The 23,582-nt window shown below is 40.8% G+C and overlaps 1 protein-coding gene across 1 annotated transcript in view; it reads left to right on the top strand.

Annotated features, from left to right (window-relative positions):
* Nucleotides 1-874: 874 nt before the first annotated feature.
* Nucleotides 875-23,582, top strand: part of Dhc62B (Dynein heavy chain at 62B) — a 40,490-nt gene continuing 17,782 nt past the window's right edge. The window contains exons 1-5 of the mRNA XM_073977778.1: nucleotides 875-3,090; nucleotides 12,378-12,558; nucleotides 12,634-15,300; nucleotides 17,350-17,664; nucleotides 17,731-17,973. Of these exons, the coding sequence (XP_073833879.1) occupies nucleotides 1,028-3,090; nucleotides 12,378-12,558; nucleotides 12,634-15,300; nucleotides 17,350-17,664; nucleotides 17,731-17,973 (5,469 nt within the window). The 5' untranslated portion in view covers nucleotides 875-1,027. The remainder of the gene's footprint in view (nucleotides 3,091-12,377; nucleotides 12,559-12,633; nucleotides 15,301-17,349; nucleotides 17,665-17,730; nucleotides 17,974-23,582) is intronic.

Below are 23,582 nucleotides of genomic sequence, written 5' to 3' on the forward strand. Positions count from 1 at the left end.
AAAAATCCACGTTTTGTGGTCCAGGAATGGTTGAAAATTTGTTCATTAAAAATCCACGTTTTGTGGTCCAGGAATGGTTGAAAATTTGTTCTATAAAAATCCACGTTTTGTGGTCCAGGAATGGATGAAAAATTTGTTCTTTAAAAATCCACGTTTTGTGGTTCAGGAATGGGTGAAAAATTTGTTCTTTAAAAATCCACGTTTTGTGGTCCAGGAATGATTGAAAATTTGTTCTTTAAAAATCAACGTTTTGTGGTCCAGGAATGGTTGAAAATTTGTTCTTTAAAAATCCACGTTTTGTGGTCCAGGAATGGTTGAAAATTTGTTCTTTAAAAATCCACGTTTTGTGGTCCAGGAATGGCTGAAAATTTGTTCTTTAAAAATCCACGTTTTGTGGTCCAGGAATGGTTGAAAATTTGTTCTTTAAAAATCCACGTTTTGTGGTCCAGGAATGGTTGACAATTTGTTCTTTAAAAATCCACGTTTTGTGGTCCAGGAATGGTTGAAAATTTGTTCTTTAAAAATCCACGTTTTGTGGTCCAGGAATGGTTGAAAATTTGTTCTTTAAAAATCCACGTTTTGTGGTCCAGTAATGGTTGAAAATTTGTTCTTTAAAAATCCACGTTTTGTGGTCCAGGAATGGTTGAAATTTTGTTGTTTAAAAATCCAGGTTTTGTGGTCCTTGGCCTGTTGGTCCTTCAAAAACATCCCTTAGCTGAACGCTACTGTTGTTGCATTTTCTGAAGTCTTCAGTGGTTTGCACCCTCAATGTTTTCACTAAAATACAACTCTTCCCGCTTTATTTGTTACTTGGCAACCGGCATTGCCATGCATGGAATTTGTTATTGAAAATAAACACCGGTAGAGAAATTTCAATTCAAAGCAGACAACAAAGAAAGTGGAAGTATATTTAACAAAGAAAATGTCAGTGAAGAAAAAATAAAATTTTATTTTATATTTCAAAACAGAAGAAATTATAAAAAAAATATTAAAAACATTAAAAAACCTATAAGTAAAAACCCTAAAAATGTTCACCCGCAAATTGGAGCGTATGTATCATCCTCCCGCCAATTTGGATCGTTACGACAATGAGGAATATATGAAAAATCCCTTGCTAAAATTCCATTTATCCAAAGTCTATGAGCGACGACATCACACCTTTCTGAAGTATCGGGCGGCGGAGGTTAAAATGAAATTGGCTAGAATACGTTTACCGCCAGAACGAGACGTGCGTTATTTGCCCGAATCACATTATGTCGACAATTTGCGTAGATCTGTGCGACAAATTGAGGTGCCGAAAATGTTGACACGAACAGAGAGGAAAATCCTCAGCTATGCTCCGCTGCGTTTAAAACAAAAGTTACCAAACTTGGTGAAGCTGTATATGAAAGATGTCCACGATGAGTTTGATCGTTTGATGAAAATTTATAGCATGAAAAAGATTTTGGTTAAACCAGAGTTACCGGGAGAAGACCCGGCCGACTTTGAATTGCCAAAGGCTGACTTCCGCTTCTTTTTGCCGGGAAAAACGGAGAATTATCAAAAATATGTAACGAATCGTAAGAGAATAGGCCTGAGGTTGCTGATCTTAAAGTTACCGGTGAGATTTGTTTTGAACTCTACGGAAATGGAATTTCCCGAATATTTGGTAATATTTGAGCCACTACAAATCACGGTGGGTCAGGCAGCTGCAGTGCAATTGGGTCTGGGGCAGAGAGAATGTATCTCCCACAAAGCTTTACTGAAATATTGTCGCACCTCTTTGGATAATTACAATACCTTTTTGCGCTGGACCTGGTATCCCAAGGTGATAAATACCCTCAGGCGAATGCACAAGAAACGTGTGGCCACTCCGAAAATGTGGCCTTTGATCTTTCTTTGTATTGAAGGTTTAATAAATCGGCAAATGAATAACCTGAAACAGAGGACCCTCAACGAATTGCTGAGAATTTGCTCTGATGCCCAAACCATACCCATGTTGAGGCTCAACTTGATATGCTGTGAGGAGGGAGATGACATAGACATTAGCCCCAGTTTAGAGGAAATCCAAGATACCTATGTTACGATTGTAAGAGAAATTGCCGAAGTGGGTAATCGCATGGAACCCATACAACCACAAATCGATCCCTCAACGGTAAATCAGGCTGCCGAATATTTGCGTATCAATCTCAATGAGAATTATCTCAATGAATATGTGGAGAAACTCAAGAACACCATTAGTCGAACCTATCAACCCGTGCAACAATATTTACACAAATATCAGCGCAAATACTATGGCCTCTATAGCCAAGCGGTGCGAGAGGACTTAGATCGTTTTTTGGCCGAGCCGAAAAAGTTTGAAGAATATTTCAAGAAAATTGATTCCTACTTTGAGTACATCAACATGCTGCGCAGTGAACCGAAGCAGGATTACTTCCTCCTGGCCATCATAAACAATGAACAGTGCATAAAGAAGTTACGGCAAGTGGCAGATGGACTAATTGCCCGCATAACCACGGAAATTACCAAAGAGCACATTAAAACCGAATTGGCCATTTGTGCAGAATTTGAGCACATCAAAGAAAGAGCCTTAGAAATACCCAAAACCACCGAGGAGCTACTGGCCAGTTCGGAATACATGATTTATGTTAAGAAAGAAAAACTCTTCGAGCTGCGGGATCGCATCCAATACACCCTGCAAGTGGGCACCAACCTAGTGGAACTTTGTGAAATGTCTCCGTATCATTTTGATTTGACCATCAAGACCATTAATTGGCTGAATGACATCAATGAAATTTGTGACTACAACGCTTCGCAGCAAGAGAATTATAAGTCGCTCTTTGAGGAACATCTGCAGGAAGTTGTTAAGAAACTCAATGATGATATTGAGGAAATGATACCCAAGATGACCATCATCAATGACATGAGTGATCCACAGAAGTTCAAATCGTATTATATAATGTTGCAGAACTTTATTGATCAACTGAAAACCTTCGATGATTATGTGGCCTGGATCAATAAGGAGGAGAAATTGTTTAAAATACCCCAAACTCAATATCCAACAATGGATGTGCTGAAGACGTTCGTTTACCCGTTTGCAACGCTGATGAAGTGAGTAAAAAATTATGTTATTTTTTAAATTTAAATTATATTCTTGTGATTAGGACTACAGGACACTAGTCGATTTTTTTACGTTATTGTGGATGTTAACCGTGGAGTAGACCGATATGGGCATTTTCGAACTTGATCTTTGCGCGGTGATACAATCAAAAATGTCCCTTATCGATACAATCAAAAATGTCCCTTATCGAAATAACTTTTTTTGGGACCCGAAGTATGCTTGGACGAAATCCGTTTCAGGCAATTTGGATTCGTTTTAGCACAGACGAACGGTCTGCCTAGCTGCTGCTCGCAATAACTCTCGAACGGATCAATCGATTTGGTTCCAACTTTGGACTTCGTAATGTTTATGCCCTCAGCATATGGAGATACGACTTAGGGCATTTATGGTGACGATATACACTTTGATACGACCAAAAATGTGCCTCATCGAAATAATGGTTTTAGACCCCAAGTATGTTTGGACGAAATCTGTACCAGACAATTTGGAGTCAATTTAGCCCCTTTCCATCCGTCTGTCTGGTAGGCTGGACGTATGATAACACTCGAACGGATACATCGAGTTAATATTTTGTCCAAACTTAGTTTAAGTTCGAAGATTGGTCATGTCGGTCCACCCCATAGGGTAACTTCCCCACAAAAGTTCACAATAACTATCGAAGGGATTAACCGATTTGGTCCATACTTTGCATATCGTAATATTTCCAGGAAACATAGATCAGGTTCGAATATAGACTGTAAAAAAACCTACGGCCACCGTATTTAGTGACTACGAGCACGAAAACTCTCGAATGGGAAACTAAGTTAGTCCAAACTTTGTACATTTTTAAAATGTTCCTTCCAATTTTAGATAATGTCCGAAGATGGTGCTTATCCGATATCTCCTTCTTACTTACTTGCTTAGCTGGCCCATTACAGAACATTTGTTCCATAGACCGAACTAAGAAGAGATCTCCAATTCGCTTTCTGGAATACCGCGCCTTGTCATCTCTTCATCCACTTGTTTGCGCCATCTATTCTTTGGCCTGCCAATTCTGCGTGCACCGCCATGTGGCTCGAATATATACGCCTTTTTAGCGGGTTCATCATCGCACATTCTTATTATATGGTCTCGCCAACGCAATCGCTGCATCTCGATACGTTTATGTCGTTGTATAGCAGATACAGCTCGTGGTTCATACGACGTCGATATTCACCGTCAACGCAGATCGGTCCGTAGATCTTTCGAAGAATTTTTCTCTCAAACACGCCAAGCACTGCATTAACTGCTTGCGCAAGTACCCAGGCTTCGGAACCATACATCAGCACGGGAAGTATCAGTGTTTTGTAAAGCGTTATTTTTGTTTGACCAGCAGTGGCTTTGTTCTTAAAGTGCTTACTTAAGCCAAAGTAGCATCTGTTGGCCAATACAATTCTTCTTTTTATTTCACAACTGATGTCGTTTGTTGTGTTTACGGCGGTGCCGAGGTATACGAAGTCTGGTCCGATCTCAATGGACGCATTGCGCGTCGACACCATCAACTTGGTCTTCTCACCGTTTATCGGCAGACCCACTTTAGCAGATTCTCCTTCGACATTCATAAAGGTATCGGTTCATCTATATCATCAGCATAAGCAAGTAGCATGTGGCTATTGGTGTAGATTGTGCCACTTCTTTTGACGTTTTCTAGCAGGAAGTTGAAAAGATCACACGAAAGGCTGTCTTCTTGCCTGAAACCTCTTTTGGTACAAAACTCTTCGGAGAGGTTCTTTCCTATTTTAACTGAAGATCTTGTGTCAGTTAGAGTCATTTTACAAAGCCGAATGAACTTTGCGGGGATACCAAATTCAGACATTGCTTGGAATACCTTTGAACGTAGCGGGCTGTCGAAGGCTGCTTTATAATCGACAAAAAGTGTCGATCTGCATCTCTTGGGTCTTCTCCAGGATTTGCCGCAGGGTAAATATCTGGTCAAGGGGCCATCGTGGTGCAATGGTTAGCACGTCCGCCTTGCACTCAGAAGGTCTGCGGTTCGAATCCCAGGCCAAGCAACATCAAATTTACAACGGTGGCAAAATTCCCCCTCAGTAATGCTGGCGACATTTCCTGAGTATTTCAGCCTTGAAAAACTTCTCACAAGTGGTGTCGTAAGACACGCCGTTCGGACTCGGCGATAAAAAGTAGGTCCCATATCATTGAGCCAATATGAATCGGCGTGCACTCATTGATATGAGAGAAGTCTCCCTTGTCCCTTCGGGGATGTTGTGGGAACATATGTATGTATGTATGTAAATATCCGGTCAATGGTGGACTTGCCAGGACTAAAGCCGCATTGGAATGGTCCAATTATTTCATTGACCATGGGCCTTAGTCATTCGCACAATATCCCTGACACTATCTTGTAGGCGATAGGGAGAAAACTTATGCCCCTATAGTTGGAGCATAAATTATTATCTCCTTTTCCTGCGGAAAACACGTTTCTCCTCTCTTCTTTTCTCCCGATACCTCTCTCGTGCGCTACGCGTTGCTACTGATTGTAAAGTAGCCTTATATGCCGCATTTTTCTCTTCGGTAGCAGCACGACACTCCTGGTCATACCATGGATTCCTGGAGTGCTTTGATTAAGCAGTTGGACCAGTTGAGTGAATTATGCTGTGACTATCTGTTGTAATTGCAGCTTACCGATGTCCAACTTCCGTGTTGTGTCTGTTCGCACTTTGTTTGCTACGTTTAATCTGGTACATACCTTTGCTGCAACAAGGTAGTGGTCCCAGTCTATGTTTGCACCTCGGAACGATCCTACAGCCAACACGCTTGATGCATGTCTTCCATCTATCACAACGTGATCAATTTGATTTCTTGTTCTTTGATCTGGCGGCAGCCAGGTGCCCTTATGAATATCGAGATGATTAAATCTGGTGCTGCTAACTACCATGTTTTTTGCAGCTGCAAAGTCTATCAGCCTCATACCATTGTCAGATGTTTCACTGTGGAGGCTGAATTTCCCGACTGTTGGGCCAAAGATATTCTCCTTTCCAATTTTGGCCTAGAATGATTTTAATGTAATGGGCAGGGCAACGGTCTTAAGTTTCTTCTAAGCGCTCGTAAAATATATCTTTGGTCTGTTCGTCATTTACTTCAGTGGGAGCATGAGCGCAAATAAAGCTGATGTTGAAGAATTTAGCTTTTATTCGAATTGCAGCAAGTCTTTCATTCACTGGAGTGAAGCTGGATACCAGATGTTTTAGTCTCCGACTAACTGCAAATCCGCAACCAAACTCATCCTTTACGTCATGGCAGCTATAATACAGTGCGTCACCTTTAGGTGTTGTTGTGACGCCTTTCCCAATCCATCGTATTTCCTGTATGGCAGTAATATCGGCCTTGTACTTTTCAAGTACGTCTGTCAATGCGAAGACTGCACTATACAGAGTGCGAACATTCCAGGTGTAGATTCGCAGATCATGATCCTTAAAACGTTTGCGGGGTTCGTTAACTTTAGAGGGATTTGTGTTTCTTCTCTTTCGTTTTTTCATAGTAGGTGTTTTTTCTAGGGGAGGGTTACTGACCCGACGCCCAAACCAAAGTTTTTAACGTTCTTATGAGTGAACGCGCGGCACATGTTAGCTCACTACCTTTAACGGGTGTTAAAGGCAGTTCCCCAGGTGACACCACGGGGAGGTCAGTGTCCACTTGAGATGAAAGAGGGATCAAGATAAATCCTGGGCTTTGCCATGTTAAAACCGGTCAGGACCGTTCCTTGGTATCGTCCATCCCCTACGTCACCCCGATATCTTCTTCACAAAAGTTAAAAATTATTGTCTAAAAAAGTACCGTGATATCTCTTAAACAGAGCAACCGATTTGGTCTAACCTTAGGAACTCATAATAGTTTGCTAAAACTTTATGTTTAAAAATGGGCCATATCAGTCCACTTCAGCAAAAATACTCATTACAAAACCCCCTACTAACCCATTATTTTATTTAGTTATTTTTTGGTCACTAAATAAGTAGTTAAAGAAACAGTTACCAAAAGTCTTGACTACTTATTTAAGTAACCAAAAATTAACTACCTATTTCGCGCGACATGTCCTTGTTAAAAAATGGGTTAGTAGGGGCTTTGTAATGAGCATTTTTGTTGGATCCCTCACAAAAGTTCAACATTTTTGTTAAAGTGCAGTTTGGGGTCTGATCGAGGAACCTTCGAACATGTTTACCGAAGGTACTGCTTGTGGTCCTGTTTTCGGCAATATTATGTTTTTGCGGGCGAAGTCCATGCTTTCTGATATGAGGATTCAAAGCTCTAAATTATAAGGTGACTAACTCAAATGTCTGATGGGCGCGATATCTATCGGTCTGAATGAATCCTAAAATTACATCCACTTTTAAAATGGACGATGGGGTCTATTCCTTCAGGTACCTTCTCAGCAACATCTTTGCGCTTTAATAGATTTCTCGGATCGTGTGGCTGAAGGTATATCTCCGTCAGAACAGTTGACTGACTCTTACTTGTTCCAATATAAAATTATGTTTAGAGATGACCCACACCCCTAATGTGACCAGCGTTGTTCGCTAAACTGGTGTGCACGACAACTATCGAAGGGAGTAAACTATTTGTCTCCAAATTGACTTCATCGTAATATTTCTTCCAGACTTACTTCAGTTTCGAATATGAACTATGTTTGTTCCACAAAAAGTTTCAAAAGTTTTCGAAAAATTGCAGTTAAAGGACAAGTCTCGTATCGTTTTGTCGTAACCCTTGTTACTTCGGCTAGTCTACACTTCCTCGGGTAATGGTCAGCTAAAATGACTAACTAATTGATCATCTGATTTGACTGAAAGGTTGCACATCGAAAACAACGTACACCAAGTATATATGGGAACGCATTCGGGTACCTCACACCCAAAAGTTCCAAACGTTCGATTGAGTGCATTTTAAGGGCTTTTTGAGTATAGTTTTGATTTTTTTACTGAAATAATAACAATGTTCATGCATCCTGGAGCTCTAAAAAATTCAACGGACCCATTGAATGGTGGTTGAATGCTTCGGAGGCGCCAAAGACTCTTTTCGTCTTTACTACCTCTTTAACTACCTCAATCCGCATGCCGGTTACACATTAGCAACTTGTCTTAAAACCGTCAGTTACTTATTTTACAGATAGACCCATGCTTTTTGTACGACGTTTAAACTTTTCCAACAGGATCACACGAAAGGCTGTTCGGAGAGGTTCTTCTGGTTGTTATAACAACAGAAATATGCTCGTTCGTATATTTTTTTAATTACCTTATTTTGGCTCTTCTGTACTCAGATTCTAAAATTCTGATACATGAACACTGTCTGCTTCCATAAAAAATCAAGAGGCATTAAGCAAATGTAACGTGTCGTGTGATCCCAATTCACATGCAGGGCATGTGTTGCGTATCGCCGGCTGTATCGTTTGGATCTTAACTGCCCAGCAAAAATACTCATTACAAATTGGCCTACTTTCTCATTATTTTAACACGGGCATGTCATAGGGAGTAAGTACTTATTTTTTGGCACTTAAAAGTAAATAAATAAGTACTTAAATAAGTAGTTACGACTTGAAGTAACCAGGGAGTAACTACTTATTTATCTACTTTTTAGTGGCCAAAAAATAAGTACTTACTCCCTATGACATGCCCGTGTTAAAATAATGAGAAAGTAGGCCAATTTGTAATGAGTATTTTTGCTGGGTGGTCAAAGAGCACTCGTGTTTACCTTAATTGATGACGTTCTTCTGCTGCGATGGATGAGGGTTCTGCCTGCGTAACTGCATTAGTTTCAATGTTATTCAAACCTGACTGATATGCTCTTATTCGGAAAGGGTTTTGTTTTCATTGTACAAACGCAAATTAGTCCGTTCGTATATAATTCTCAGTTATCTGGTTCCGGTTCCTCTGTGTTCAGATTCTAAAATTGTGCAACCTGGACTACCTGCGCCCATAAAAAATCAGGACACTTGTAAGTGAATTTAGCTGGGTGTTTAAACACGAGTGCCGTGCGCAGGACATTTGTTGGGTATCGTGGCATTAATTCGGGCCCAAGGGGGTAGTCTCCGAGTGCGATATTCACACTGTACCTTTGTTGTGCCTGCGCAATTGAATCAGTGTGAATTCTATTTATTGGACCTCTCTAGATAAAGAAAATCCCAAGCACGTGGGTGGGGGTAGCCTGTCCATTATATCGTGACAGTGATGGTCACGGCGGTAGCACCCAAGTAGCTGTACCGGTAAAGTCTTACGCTCCTCATGTACCCTGATGCAGTACTCAGGTCTGCATTCTGGCAGGTTTAAATATACTGAACTGTTCAGAGAGGTTCTTGTTTGTTGTAGCAACGTATATAAATAAGTTCGTCCATATATCTTTGTCAGTTGTTGCTGAGCAACATTCAGGAGCATTATGACAGGTTTGAATATTTTTCCACTGCGTAGCGCTATCATTTGCATACCACGTTTGTCAGCAACCCAAGTGAGAACCTTGTTCCTAGCTGTGGCTTGCCTAGAGGACTTAAACATGCTGCCGTTACGTTACACCCAAAATGTTGGAGTAAATGGTGCTGGAACCAGGTAGGCCCGTTGATCTGTACCTTTGGACCTATCTCTCCAGATTATGATGATTTTCCTAGGCGCGCTTGGTTAGGAGAAATATGTCCTCTAAATCCTGGCATGGATGCTTTCGGCGGTAACACCCAAGCAGGTACTGCATCGACAACATCTTGTTGTGCTGATGTACCAGTAAAATCTTAGTCTCCTCATGAAGGTGGTCCAATGGTGTCATATGGAGGCACTTTGTTACAGTCCTTAGGGCGGCATTCTGGCAGGTTTGAATATTTTTTCACAGCGTAGCAAACTTTTGCACACCACACTGGCGACACATAGCTTGTCACAGACCGACTTATTGATTTATATAAAAGGCCAACAAGGTTTCTTTGTCAGCAACTGGAAAACCTTCTTCCTACTTATGATCTTGTAGGAAATAACTGTGTTTTGCGCGGACGACTAAAACATGCTATCGAAAATTACACCCAATATTTTGGGGTAGTTAGTGGTCAGATTCCGGACATTATCGACCAATATGTTCAGGGGAGGTTTCACTATTCTTCCACTGGGTAGTGCTAACATTTGCTATCACACAGGCACCGCATAGCTTGCCACAAACCGACTTATTGCCAACAAGGTTTCTTTGTCATCACAGGCCAAAAACTTGAGAACCTTGTTCCTACTTCCTATCTTGTGGCAAATAGCTGCGCCTTATACATGCTATCGAAAACAGGACACCATCCACCAATATGTTCAGGAGGATCCTCATTTCAGTCATCCAGGTGGTGAACAGTATGGCAGTGGATTTCGCGGCTATTCAGCTAATCAGATATTTAACCTATCACATACATATGTCATCGACGATATGACCCGACGACAAGATGGTAGAATCATCCGCATACGTTACGCATTACCGGCTGGAGGGCGTGGAATTTCACAAAGGTAGAGGTTAAACATTTCTGGAGATATCACTACGCCTTGGGGAACTACATGTTTCACTGTACGGGCCTTAGACTTCTTGTTTCTGAATTCCAACGTTTCAAATACGGCTGGAAGAATGTCTTTTCTATGCGCTCGAACAGCTTGGCAAATTTACGGCACGAAGGCCTTTGCTAGGTCAAGAGCCACCGTACAATCGAACGGCCTGTTCTGGTTAAGTCCTCAACAAAAAAACATGCTTTCAATAGCACCTAATATTTTGGGGTAATTTGTGGTCAGGGGATTCTCATTTCAGTCGTTCAGTTGGTGAATAGTGTGGCCGTGGATTTAGTGGCGGATATTTACATATTTCCAAGATGGGAGAACTGCACTAAGATATCTATGCAGATATTTAATCTATCACATATGTCATCGACAATAGGACCCAATGCCATACAATCATCCTCGTGCATTACGATCTCTTTTCCGTCTGAAGGGTGTGGAATTTAAAACAGTTCAAAATGAAGAGGTTAAACAGTTCCGGAGATATCACCTCGTCTTGGGAAACTCCTTGTTTCACTGTATGGGTTTTAGAAGTCTTTTCGATGTCCTCGAACAGGTTGGCATTGTTGACGTTATCGAAAGCCTTCGCAAGGCAAGAGCCACCATAAATCCTACGGTGACCAATAACTGTTCGGTTGCGCGGTTTGTTCTGATTTAGTCCTCGTCTGATATGTATGGATACGATATTTAATACTATTGTGGTGCTTTGCATTTTCCGCAATTCATGCTCATGTTTGGCAACTGGGAAACTGCTTCTCATCATGGGGTAGAGTAGTGCCTCTAGAACCTTTGCTACTAGCGACAAGAGGGAGATCGCCCTGTACGATTCGCTTTCGCTCCTAGCTGGGCTTCAGTTGCGGCACCACCCTGACAACTTTCCAGGTTTCTGGCACAATATGGGTGGCTAACGATAGAAGAACATAGAAGACCTCCCAAAGGGGTCCCCTATTCATATAAGACCTCCCAAAGGGGTCTTCTATCCATAGAAAACCTCCCAAAGGGGTCCTCTATCCATATAAGATCTCCCAAAGATGTCTTATATCTCTAGAAGACGTCCCAAAGGTGTCTTCTTACCATAGAAGACCTCCCAAAGGGGTCCTCTATCTATATAAGACCTCCCAAAGATGTCTTCTATCTCTAGAAGACGTCCCAAAGGTGTCTTCTATCTTTAGAAGACCTCCCAAAGGGGTCCTGTTCCATATAAGACCTCCCAAAGGTGTCTTCTTTCTCTGGAAGACCTCCCAAACGGGGTCTTTATCCATAAAAGACCTTCCAAAGAGGTCTTCTATCCATAGAAGACCTCCCAAAGGGATATTGTACGGATAGAAGTTCTCCCAAAACAGTCTTCTATAGGTATAACATTTTCTAAAGATGGTTACCTATGGATAGAAGCCGCCCCAATGGGTTTTCTCTATGTAGGTCCATTGTACAAACTGGTTCTTATGGGTGAATGCGTGGTATAAGTGAGCTCACTAGGGTTGTTAACGGCAGTTTCCATGTGACACTTCGGGGAGATCAGTGTCCATGGAAACACCTGGGCTTTGCCACGTTAAAGCCAATCAGGGCCGGTTTTTGGTATCTTTTACCCCCTACGTTACCCTTGGTAGTTGGTCTTCTTACCAAATTTCTTGCAGTAGTGATAGACGAAAACGTGCTTATATTTTAGTACGACAACATTTTCATATTTCTGAGGAGATACGGTCGTAGCCGGAGCTTATATGACGCTTACCTACATACCTCCCTTTATTTTATTTAAGGTTATGTATCAACTGGCTGCGTTACTATAATGTCTGGATGGATGGTCCCTTTGAATATTTGGAACCCAAATTTGTGGAATATACCACTGATAATTATCTCAAGGAGTTTCAAAAGAATCAAAAATACTATCGGCAGAAGATAAAGCAGGACCTAATCGATAATCCAGTGTGCAAGTTTAAGGTAAGGTCCCAATAATAACAAATATTCTCTCTATACCACTTCCACTTCCATCTCCTTATCATTTCATTATTTTAGGGTCAAACAGAAGATCCCGACCCTAATAATCACCCAGTCCCCTTACGACTGTGTTCCAAAATGATACAATCCATCAAAGATTTCACCACAGGGGTGTTCATAGTGAACAACATGTGCAACCCTGCACTGAGGAAACGCCATTGGAAGGAAATGTCGGAGATTGCAGGTTTCGACATTACGCCCGATGCTGGGACAACGTTGCGCAAAATTTTAAATTACAACTTGGATTCGAAGTTGGATCAATTCGAAATAATTAGCATTAGTGCTAATAAAGAGTTGCAACTGTGGAACAGCTTGCAGACCATGATCCATGAATGGGATGCAAAGGTATTTCCCACTGGACCCTACAAAGAGACTGGAGTGCAGATACTGTCCAATTTGGATGATATTCAAGCTCTGCTAGATGATCACATTTTGAAAACCCTGTCAATGCGTGGATCGGCATTTATGAAACCTTGCGAAACGGAGGTATTGGCTTGGTATGAGAAAATAAAACGGGTCAATGAAACTCTCGATCAATGGGGAAAGGTCCAGGCGAACTTTTTGTATTTGCTGCCGATATTCTCCTCCAAGGATATTGTGGCTCAAATGCCGGAGGAGGGAAGGCTGTTTAATATTGTGGAGCAAACATTTAGTCGGAATATGGCCATGATTCTAAGGCAACCTTTGGTTATGGAAACAGCTCCAGCCCCCGGCCTCTTGGAGTCCTTGGTGAAAGCTGTGGAGTTGCTGGATGATATTACCAATGGTGTCAATAATTATTTGGAAAAGAAGCGATTGTATTTCCCCAGGTTCTTTTTCCTGTCGAATGATGAAATGCTGGAAATTTTGTCCGAGACCAAAGACCCCCTGAGAGTCTTGCCACATTTGAGCAAATGTTTTGAAGGCATAAATAGCCTGGAATTTGATCAGCAGAAAAATGTTTTGGCCATGATAAGCTCCGATATGGAAGTAGTGAAATTTGTGGATGAGGTATCGACAGCAGCAGCTGGTGGTAGTGTTGAGAAATGGCTGCTGGGTGTGGAAGGTGAAATGTTGAAGGCTGTACGCGAACAAATGGCCTTATCTTATCAAAATTATCCAACCTTGGAGAGGTATGAGTGGGTCCTAAATTGGCCACAAATGGTGGTGTTGTGTGTCTCACAAATCTATTGGGCCAGTAATGTCCATGGAAATCTAAGAAAATCCGCAGGAGATCCCACGGCCATGCAGAATTTCTTTGAAGAACTCAACATGGATTTGAGGCACATTGTGGACTTGGTGAGGTCGACATCGATAAGTAACCTAAATCGCATTACCATAAAGTCCCTGATTGTCATCGATGTCCATGCCAAGGATGTGGTGGAGGAATTGATACGGATGAAGATTAACAATGAATATGATTTCCAGTGGTTGGCCCAGTTGCGTTACTATTGGGAGGAAGATGATAGCTGGGTAAGGATTATCAATGCCACTGTGCCCTATGCCAATGAATATTTGGGGAATTCTGATCGTTTGGTCATCACCCCCTTGACAGATAGATGTTATCGCACCCTGGTGGGGGCGTATCAGTTGCATTTGAATGGTGCCCCCGAAGGTCCTGCGGGTACGGGTAAAACTGAGACCACCAAAGATTTGGCCAAGGCCCTGGCCGTGCAATGCAAGGTGTTCAATTGTTCCGATGGCCTGGATTACAAGGCCATGGGTAAGTTTTTCAAAGGTCTGGCATCGTGTGGAGCCTGGGCATGCTTTGATGAATTCAATCGCATTGAGCTGGAGGTCCTGTCCGTGGTGGCCCAACAAATTTTACTAATTATCCAAGCGGTACGGGCCAAGGCTGTGAAATTTGTTTTCGAAAACACAGAGTTGACATTGAATCCTGCCTGCTATGTTTGCATAACCATGAATCCGGGTTATGCTGGACGTTCAGAGTTGCCGGATAATTTAAAGGTCCTATTTCGCTCAGTGGCCATGATGGTGCCGGATTATGCCATGATTGGTGAAATCTCTCTTTATTCCTATGGGTTTGTGGATGCCCGAAAGCTGGCCATTAAAATTGTCACCACCTATCGCCTGTGTTCGGAGCAGTTATCCATGCAAAATCATTATGACTACGGTATGAGGGCAGTTAAAACTGTACTCTCGGCCTGTGGTAATATCAAGAAACAGTTCCCCAATGAGGTGGAGGATATTCTGTTGCTGCGTTCCTTGATTGATGTAAATCTGCCGAAATTTATGTCCTTTGACATACCTCTCTTTGAGGGTATCATTTCGGATATTTTCCCAGGCATTGAGCTACCGTCCATTGATTATAGCCTGATTGAAGGAGAGTTCTATAGATTTTGTGAAGAAATGGATTTGGAACCGGCTGAGAGTTTCCTTACTAAGGTCATTCAGACCTATGAAATGATAATTGTGAGACATGGTTTTATGCTGGTCGGAGATCCCTTGGCGGGTAAAAGTAAAACTTTGGAGATTTTGGCTAAAATATTGTCGGCTTTGAAACTAAAGGCTCCGGATAAGAGTCCATATTATCAACATGTCCAAATGGGTATTATGAATCCCAAATCGATAACCATGAATCAGTTGTATGGCTCATTTGATCCCGTCTCTTATGAGTGGACAGATGGTTTGGTGGCCCGAATATTTAGAGAATTTGCCATGACGCCGACACCGGATAGGAAATGGGTAAGTGATCCAGATGTACACATAACATGGTACAATACGAAGAAACATAACCATATTCGGATGGACAACTATGTGATGAAATACAGAAATAAGACCGGTTTCTATTAATTTTGCTCCTACCAAAGAGGTCTTCTATGGATAGAAGATCTCCCAAAGACCTCCTATTGATAGAAGAGCTCCCAAAGATGTCTTTTGGGACGTCTTCCATCTATAGAGGACTTCTTTTGGGGGGACTTCTATCTATAAAAGACATCTTTTGGAGGTCTTCTATTTATACGAGACCTCTTTGGGAGGTCTTCTGTCTATAAGAGACCTTTTTTGGAGGTCTTATATCCATACGAGACATCTCTGGGAGGTCTTCTATCTATAGAAGACCTCATTGGGAGGTCTTCCATCTATAGAAGACCTCATTGGGAGGTCTTCTATCTGTAAGAGACCTCTTTGTGGGGCGTTCTATCTATAGAAGGCCTCTTTGAGTTGTCTTCTATTTATCTTTGGGAGTTCTTCTGTCTATAGCATATCTCCTTGGGAGGTCTTCTGTCTATAGAAGACTTCTATGGGGGGGTTTTCTATCTATAGGAGACCTCTTTGGGAGGTCCTCCAAGTATAGGAGACCTATTTGGGAGCTCTTCTATCTATGGAAGACCTCATTGGGAGGTCCTTGGACTTCTTTTGGAGGTCTTCTATCTTTAGAAGACCTCTTTGGGAGGTCTTCTATCTATAGGAGACCTCTTTGCGAAGCCTTCTATTTATTGGAGATCTCTTTGGGAGGTCTTTTATCTATAAAAGAACTCTTTGAGAGGTCTTCTATCTATAGAAGGCCTCTTTGAGTTGTCTTCTATTTATCTTTGGGAGTTCTTCTGTCTATAGCATATCTCCTTGGGAGGTCTTCTGTCTATAGAAGACCTCGTTGAGAGGACTTCTATATTTAGAAGACCTCTTTGGGAGGTTTTCTATCTAAAGGAGACCTTTATGAGAGGTCTTCTATCCTCTTTGGGAGGTCTTCTATCTATAGGAGACCTCTTTGCGAAGCCTTCTATTTATTGGAGATCTCTTTGGGAGGTCTTCTCTCTATAAAAGACCTCTTTGAGAGGTCCTCTATCTATAGAAGGCCTCTTTGGGTTGTCTTTTATCTATAAAAGACCTCTTTGTGAGGTATTCCATTTATTCGAGACCTCTTTGGGAGTTCTTCTGCCTATAGCATATCACCTTGGGAGGTCTTCTGTCTATAGAAGACCTCGTTGAGAGGACTTCTATCTATAGAAGACCTTTCGGAGGTCTTATATCTATAGAATACCTCTTTGGGAGGTCTTTTGTCTATAGTTCTTCTATCTATAGAAGACCCTTTTGGGAGGTCTTCTATCTTTACAAGGCCTCTTTGGAAGGTCTTCTATCTATAGGAGATCTCTTTGGGAGGCCTTCTATCTATAGGAGACCTCTTTGGGAGTTCTATCTGTAGGAGGCCTCTTTGCAAGGTCTTCTAGTTAGAGGAGTCCTCTGGATGTCCTCTGTATATAGGAGATCTCTTTGGGAGGTCTTCTGTCTATAGAAGACCTCATTGGGAGTTTCTATATATTTAGACGACCTTTTCTGGGAGGTCTTCTATCTATAGAATACCTCATTGGGAGTTCTTCTATTTATAGATGACCTTTTTGGGAGATTTCCATAGGAGACCTTTTTGAGAGGTATTTTATCTCTTTGAAAGGTCCTTGGGCCTCTTTTGGAGGTCTGCTATCTTTAAAAGACCTCTTTGGAAGGTCTTCTATCTATAAAAGACCTCTTTGGGAGGTCTTCTATCTATCCTCTTTCTTCTATAGATAGAAATTCTAGAATTGGGGTTTTCTATAGGTAGAAGTTCTCCTGAGGATAGGTTTTCTATATATAACCCCCAAGGATTTTCCTGATACGGGCCTGTTAAAGCTATGACTTTTTTTGAAAAGTGTAATTAATATGGCTATCCGTGGTGATGCATTACTTTGGTATCCGTGGTGATGTCAACACACCGTGCAATACATTCCCAAAATTCAATTTATTTTTTTTTCTCCCCAGGTCATCTTTGATGGTCCCGTTGATGCCGTTTGGATTGAGAACATGAACACCGTTTTGGATGACAATAAAAAGCTGTGCCTAACCTCCGGCGAGGTTATAACCATGACCAAAGAAATGTCAATGATATTTGAGGTGATGGATTTGTCGCAAGCATCCCCTGCCACTGTTTCTCGCTGTGGCATGATTTATATGGAACCAGCTTCACTGGGTTGGAAAGCCTTTGCCAATTCATGGTTGAAACGTTCCGACAAACGATGGGCCGATGAGGAGAATTCACCCTATGTCTTGGCATTGTTTTCATGGTTATTGGAACCAGTAAATATACTTCTTCGATTCTCCAACTTCCAGAATAATAATTCGTGAGTTTTTTTTTCTTTGCAGTGCCAAGATTTTGTACGCAAACACTGCGTCCAATATTTGAAACCTGGAGAATTTAATCGCTTACAAACGACTTTTGACATATTTGATATGTGTCTGCATGAAGCCATTGAAGAAAATCCCGATGACTATCAAAAATATTTGCCCATGTATTTTCAGGCAGCCATTACCTATGGCATTGTCTGGGGAATAGCTGGTATTTTGGATAATAGTTCGCGCGAGAAGTTCGACAAATTTTATAGGGAGGTAAGTTATCAATATTTATCTGACTTAGTTATCTTGTTGAAGCCTACACAGGGCAATACATCTTCTATACGAAAAATTACTTTGATGAGCTGAAATCAAATTCCGATATAGCCTTCGAAATACCGAACAATGTAGACTTATTTGAGTGTCGATGAATCCCAGAACGCCAATTTTGAGAAACCTTCAGCCTTTAGATTAATGAGCGTATATACACCTTGATACGATCAAACATTTACCCCTTGGATTAATGGAGTAGATATTTCGCTGTCCGTCCGTCTGTCTACGTTCGATTTTAATCTCCAAAAAAGAAAATGGCGACCAACGTTTCAGGCATCATTCCATTATTCCAATCGACAATTTGTCGATCAATCCGGAAGTGAAAGTGCAAATGGCATTAAGAACGGATAATTATCCAAAGGGTTGGGTCCAGACGAATTCTCGTAATGTTGAAACAGTATATACTATATACGACCAAAATGGTTTGGACGAAATCTGCACATTTGTCTGTCTGCGTTCGATGTTAATTCCCTAAATCTCAAAATGGCGCCTAACGTTGCAGCCATCATTACATTAACTTATAAGGAGTTCACAACTGTTAAAAGTCGCATTTTGCAGGTATCAGCTTGTTCCATAATTGGTCACAAAATTGTAATCAGAACCAAAAGGATTGTCAGCTATTTTTTAAATTACAGCTTGGATTCAAAATTGCATCGATTCGATATAATTAACATTAGTGCTAATAAACTGTGGAATAGTTTGCAGACCATAATGCATGAATGAGATACACAGGTATTTTCCACAGGACCCTACAAAGAGATGGGAGTGCAAATCCTGTCCAATTGGAATGGTCTCTGTGGTGCAGTAAACCCAGCTAACCAACAACTGCAGCTTACAGCATTGTGGTGGTTACAACATACGGAGCAAGGATCTCCCCAGAAGTTGCAAGAGGGAGTTTAGCTTTCCGGATGTACCAGTCTGTTCAATACATACCTATTTCCCTTGAGTTGTAGCTGTGATGTATGGGGTTAGCAGGGGTGGAACTGCCGATAAATAGCTGTCATGATCGATTGGACTTAAGAGTCATTAATACTCCTCATGAGTTGCGACGTTCAGTCCTAGGCAATGACCAAAGGGGTATATGGCTGGCTGAGCAGATTTATAGCTGTACACTGTGAACGGTCAAGAAGGCCAGATGCTGTCACAGTGCCCCAGATATAATTGTCTTCATTAACACCGCCGACTGGTTTTAGGGGATTTTAATGTTCGTCATGAGTTGTTACATGCGGTCCTAGGTAATGAGCGCTGGCTGAGCAGTTGAATGAGAACGTCCCTACGAGAATTAGCGGAGAGTGTCACAGTTCGCCAGACATAACCTTCGTATCTCGTGGCCTGACAAATGACATCACCTGGCAAACCGTTGTTTTCGACTGGGTCAGACCATCTCCCCATACATATTTTCATCACCAGAAGGTACGACTTTATCACCCTGAACGCCGCACTTTTATCAATTATGAGAAAGTTAATTGGCCGATATTTATAGAGTTCACCAATCACCGCTTCCGAAAACTGTCTAAAGCGTACATTAGAAGGACGCTCGCCATATACATACGTCCAGGTCGAATATCCACACAGCCGGCGGGACTAGCAAATAAGCGTGACAAGGTTCGTCAGGATGATAGGATCTCAGGTGACATTTGGTGATGTTACGCTAACTGATCTGAAAAGTTATTTTCATCGTCAAATTGTCGAGCAAGCCCGTAGTGGAAGGACGAGGAGTATACTACTCCCTAACATTAGATTTCTTCCTGCCGTGGAGGAACCAGCACAATTTACAATGGAAGCCATTGGGAACTCTTAATCATCCAGAGCGTTGGGGGCTGACGGAATCTGCATAACAATGCTGAGACAGCTAGGTAAGTCGGAACTTGAGTATATCACCAAAATTCTCAACTTAGCCATCTAGCTACACACATTGTGTCAGAAGTCTGGTAACTGGCCAGGGTGGTTCTGCTACTGGAGCCAGGCTAAGATTCCAGCAAAAGTGAATCATACAGACAGATTTCGCTCAACGAAAGCAAGCCATGTGATAGAATAGTGATCGTGGTGCTCGACTTATCAAAAGCCTTTGATACTGTCAAGCACAGGAAGATCCCAAGGTGGGTAATATCTCCGGAACTTTTTAAGTTCTACCGCTCATGTATTCCGCTGCCTCCAGACGGAATTGAGATCGTTACGTATGCCGATGATTGAGGTCATTGTGAAAGGTGGAACTCTTATTTGGTTGATCTTGCCACCTTTTTCCAGGCGAGGAATATGCAAATATCCACCACTAAATCTACTACCATTCCGTTCACCACATTGACTGTAGAGGTGAGAACTGAGTTGAATGTCATGGTCGATGGTAGCAGAATCCCGACCACAAACTACCACAATTCGACACTATGTTCACGTCGTCCGCACATGCCAGAGTTATCTGCAACATGCTGAGATGTAAAGGTCCTAGCAGCCAGCGCTTGCGGTACACAGATAAAGAAACATTGTTGATCACGTATACCAGGATAGGTCGATCTGTGGTAAGCTATGCCACGCCAGTGTGGTCCGCGAATATTAATGCAACTTGATAGGAAAATATTGAAACCTGTCAGAATGCCGCCTTCAGAACTGCAACATTGTGCCTCCATATCAGGGTTTCGGAGTCGAGGTATTTTTGGGCCGACTCCGACTCCAGACCAATTTTTTTCACGACTCCGGCTCCGACTCCGGGTCGACTTCGAGTGTAATTTAATAATGTAATAATTTTAGCTTGTTCCTATATTTGGGCCCATATAGGCTAATCTGTTGGGTTTTCCTAACTTATTCTTTAGAAAGAGCATTCGTTCGGATATAATACTTAACTACAGAACACAAATATGAAGTAAAATTAATACCTATATTGTTTCGTCTGAATCTTACTTTAAAAAATGGCAACAAAATTCAAGATATAAAGTATTTGTCGGTTTTAATGTTTTTAGCGGAAGGAACTCTTCCCAGTAAACTCTTCCCAGTGAACAAACTTTTAAGCTTTTAAAATATGTGAAAATGAAGGGGCAATACAAAACATAAGGACTACATGCGATAAAACTTATAAGCAATTCATGACCAGTTTTTAAAATGGAAGTAAGCCAACATTTTAGAATGCTTCAAGAGCCTTAAGGGGTGACATCCAGTTGAAAGCCCAATAAATCCCATTTTCATGATTTTTGTTCAAGAAAACTTTTATGACAGATGTTTTCTTCATCAGAATGAGCATAACTTAATCTGCTTTCTGAAATTTTTGTTGATAAATATTAAGAAGTTTTCTGGCAAATGGCCGTCTATGAAACCCTGTTTGTATACCCTCCACCATAATATGGAGGGTATAATTAACCGTTTGTAACACATCGAAATATAGTAACACCCTATAAAGTATATATATGCATATATTCTTGATCAGCATAAAATTCTAAGTCGATTTAACTTGTCCGTCTGTTGAAATCAAGATACAGCTCGCAAATTTTAAGATAGAAATCTATAATTTGTTACACAAGTTTCTATAATGGGCTATATCGGTCCACGTTTTGATATAGAACCATAGCTCAAAATGTTCGGTATTTTTTTTATAACTACGATTTTATATAATCTATTTTAAAAGCTCATCACAATAGCATATATAGATATGAGGTTGTAAAAAAATCATAACCCTAGCAAGCATCTGAAATTCATACATAGTTGAGCCGCACGGTGCAAACATAGATTAACTCTACTTTTAAAAATCTTAAATTTAAGTGTCAAAGCTCATGGGCGTAGCCAGCTATTGGCAGGGGGGCAGCTGCCCCCCCCCCCCCCCCCCTCTAGATCCTTCAAAAAAGTTTTGAAAAATTATACTGTTATACAAAAGTTGAAAAAAAATTGCAGATGTTCTGATGTACTATTTTTTATTTTATATGGTTATATAGTTATAGTATATAGTTATGGTGAATTTCCTCGAGCTCTAGGCTACTTAGAAGATACCAAACAGTATAATTTCTTTCTTATTTTATAATATTTAATTTATTATTTGTAAGTAAGCTTTCGAAAACTGGAAAAACCAATGAATTCGGTTGAAATATAGATGAGATATGTAATTTTTATACACACCACCATAGTATGGAGGGTATATAAAGGTGGTTTTTCCGTTTGTGACGCAATAAAAAAGTTATCTGCAACCCTATACGGTATACATATTTTTCATCAGAGTAAAATTCTGAGTCGATATAGTTATGGCAGTCTGTCTGTGGAAATTAAAATCGGTCCAAATTATTATATCGGTCCAAACTTAGTTTAACTGCGAAGAGGGTCATATCGGTCCACCTTTTAATTATTTGTAATGTCAAAATGTGTTAAATAGATATTTTTGTTTAATCATTGAAAACGATTTTATTTAAGAAAGCATAGATGAAATTTTTTAAAGTATGTTTGGACGATCAATGTCTCGTAGAAATATTATGGTGTGCGAAGTATGGACCAGAGTTGCCGTGCGAGCCATTTTAGCGAAGAGTTTCGAATGTTTATGGGAAGGTACCTGATGAAGTGGACCGATATGGCTCATCTTCGAACTTAAACTAAGTTTGGATAAAATATTACGAAGGCCAAATTTTGGACCGAATCGGTTCATCCGTTCCAGTGTTATTGTGAGTCCAGAAAGCCAGACGGAAGGAGATAGCTAAAACGACTTCAAATTATCTGAAACAGATTTCGTCCAAACATAATTGAAATTGAAATTGAAAACGGCCCTACCCACATTTTCACACCAGCATCTTTTGAAATAACTATTAAAACAATTCCATACTGCATTGATTAACACTAGGTAATACTATCTTCTAAAATAATACAATATGGCATTTTTTGAATTTGTTTCAAAAGGTTTCAGTTAAATCTTTAAAGTCTGTTTGGTTTTTTGGGCATGTGGGTTAGGCCGTTTTGGCGCTGAGCGCCTCAATTGGGGTCTAAAATAATTATGTCGGTAAGACACATTCTGGTCGTATGAAAGTGTATATAACCTCCTTAGCCTAAGGGCTGAGGAAATAAAAATGCCATACCAAAACGTGGACCTATGTTCGCAATTTTGAGGGGGATATTATCTTTTTGGTGGATACATTTTTTGACAACCTTGAACTTAGAAAGCCAAATTTCAGCCAATTTAAAAACTTCCATATACCTAAACCCTAAATTCAAAATTAAAGCAGATTTGATCATCCTAAATGCCAAATAATAGTTAATTCCGTCTTCCCAAAATTTCAGTGTCCTGTCTCAATTTTTGTGGATGATCAATTTTACCATAGTAAAATGGAAATTGGTGTTCGAAATTGGCGCGAACACTATATGTGTAGAAGTAAAAAATTGACTTATATGCTGTTCTATTGATTTATTTTATCATTTCACGGTGCTCTTGAATCAAATTTAAATGGAAGGTGCTTGCACCTGGAAAGTTTTTGCGGATTCTGAAACTACAATGTTCATAGATAAGAAAAATTAAATAAATCGCGGTGCTATGAAAATTCTCTACAAAACGGTACAACCTAGGAAAAAAATACGAAAGCCAATCTTGTAGG

This window comes from Musca autumnalis, unplaced genomic scaffold, assembly GCF_047663935.1.
Source record: "Musca autumnalis isolate F117 unplaced genomic scaffold, ASM4766393v1 scaffold_3, whole genome shotgun sequence".
NCBI classification, from domain to species: domain Eukaryota; kingdom Metazoa; phylum Arthropoda; class Insecta; order Diptera; family Muscidae; genus Musca; species Musca autumnalis.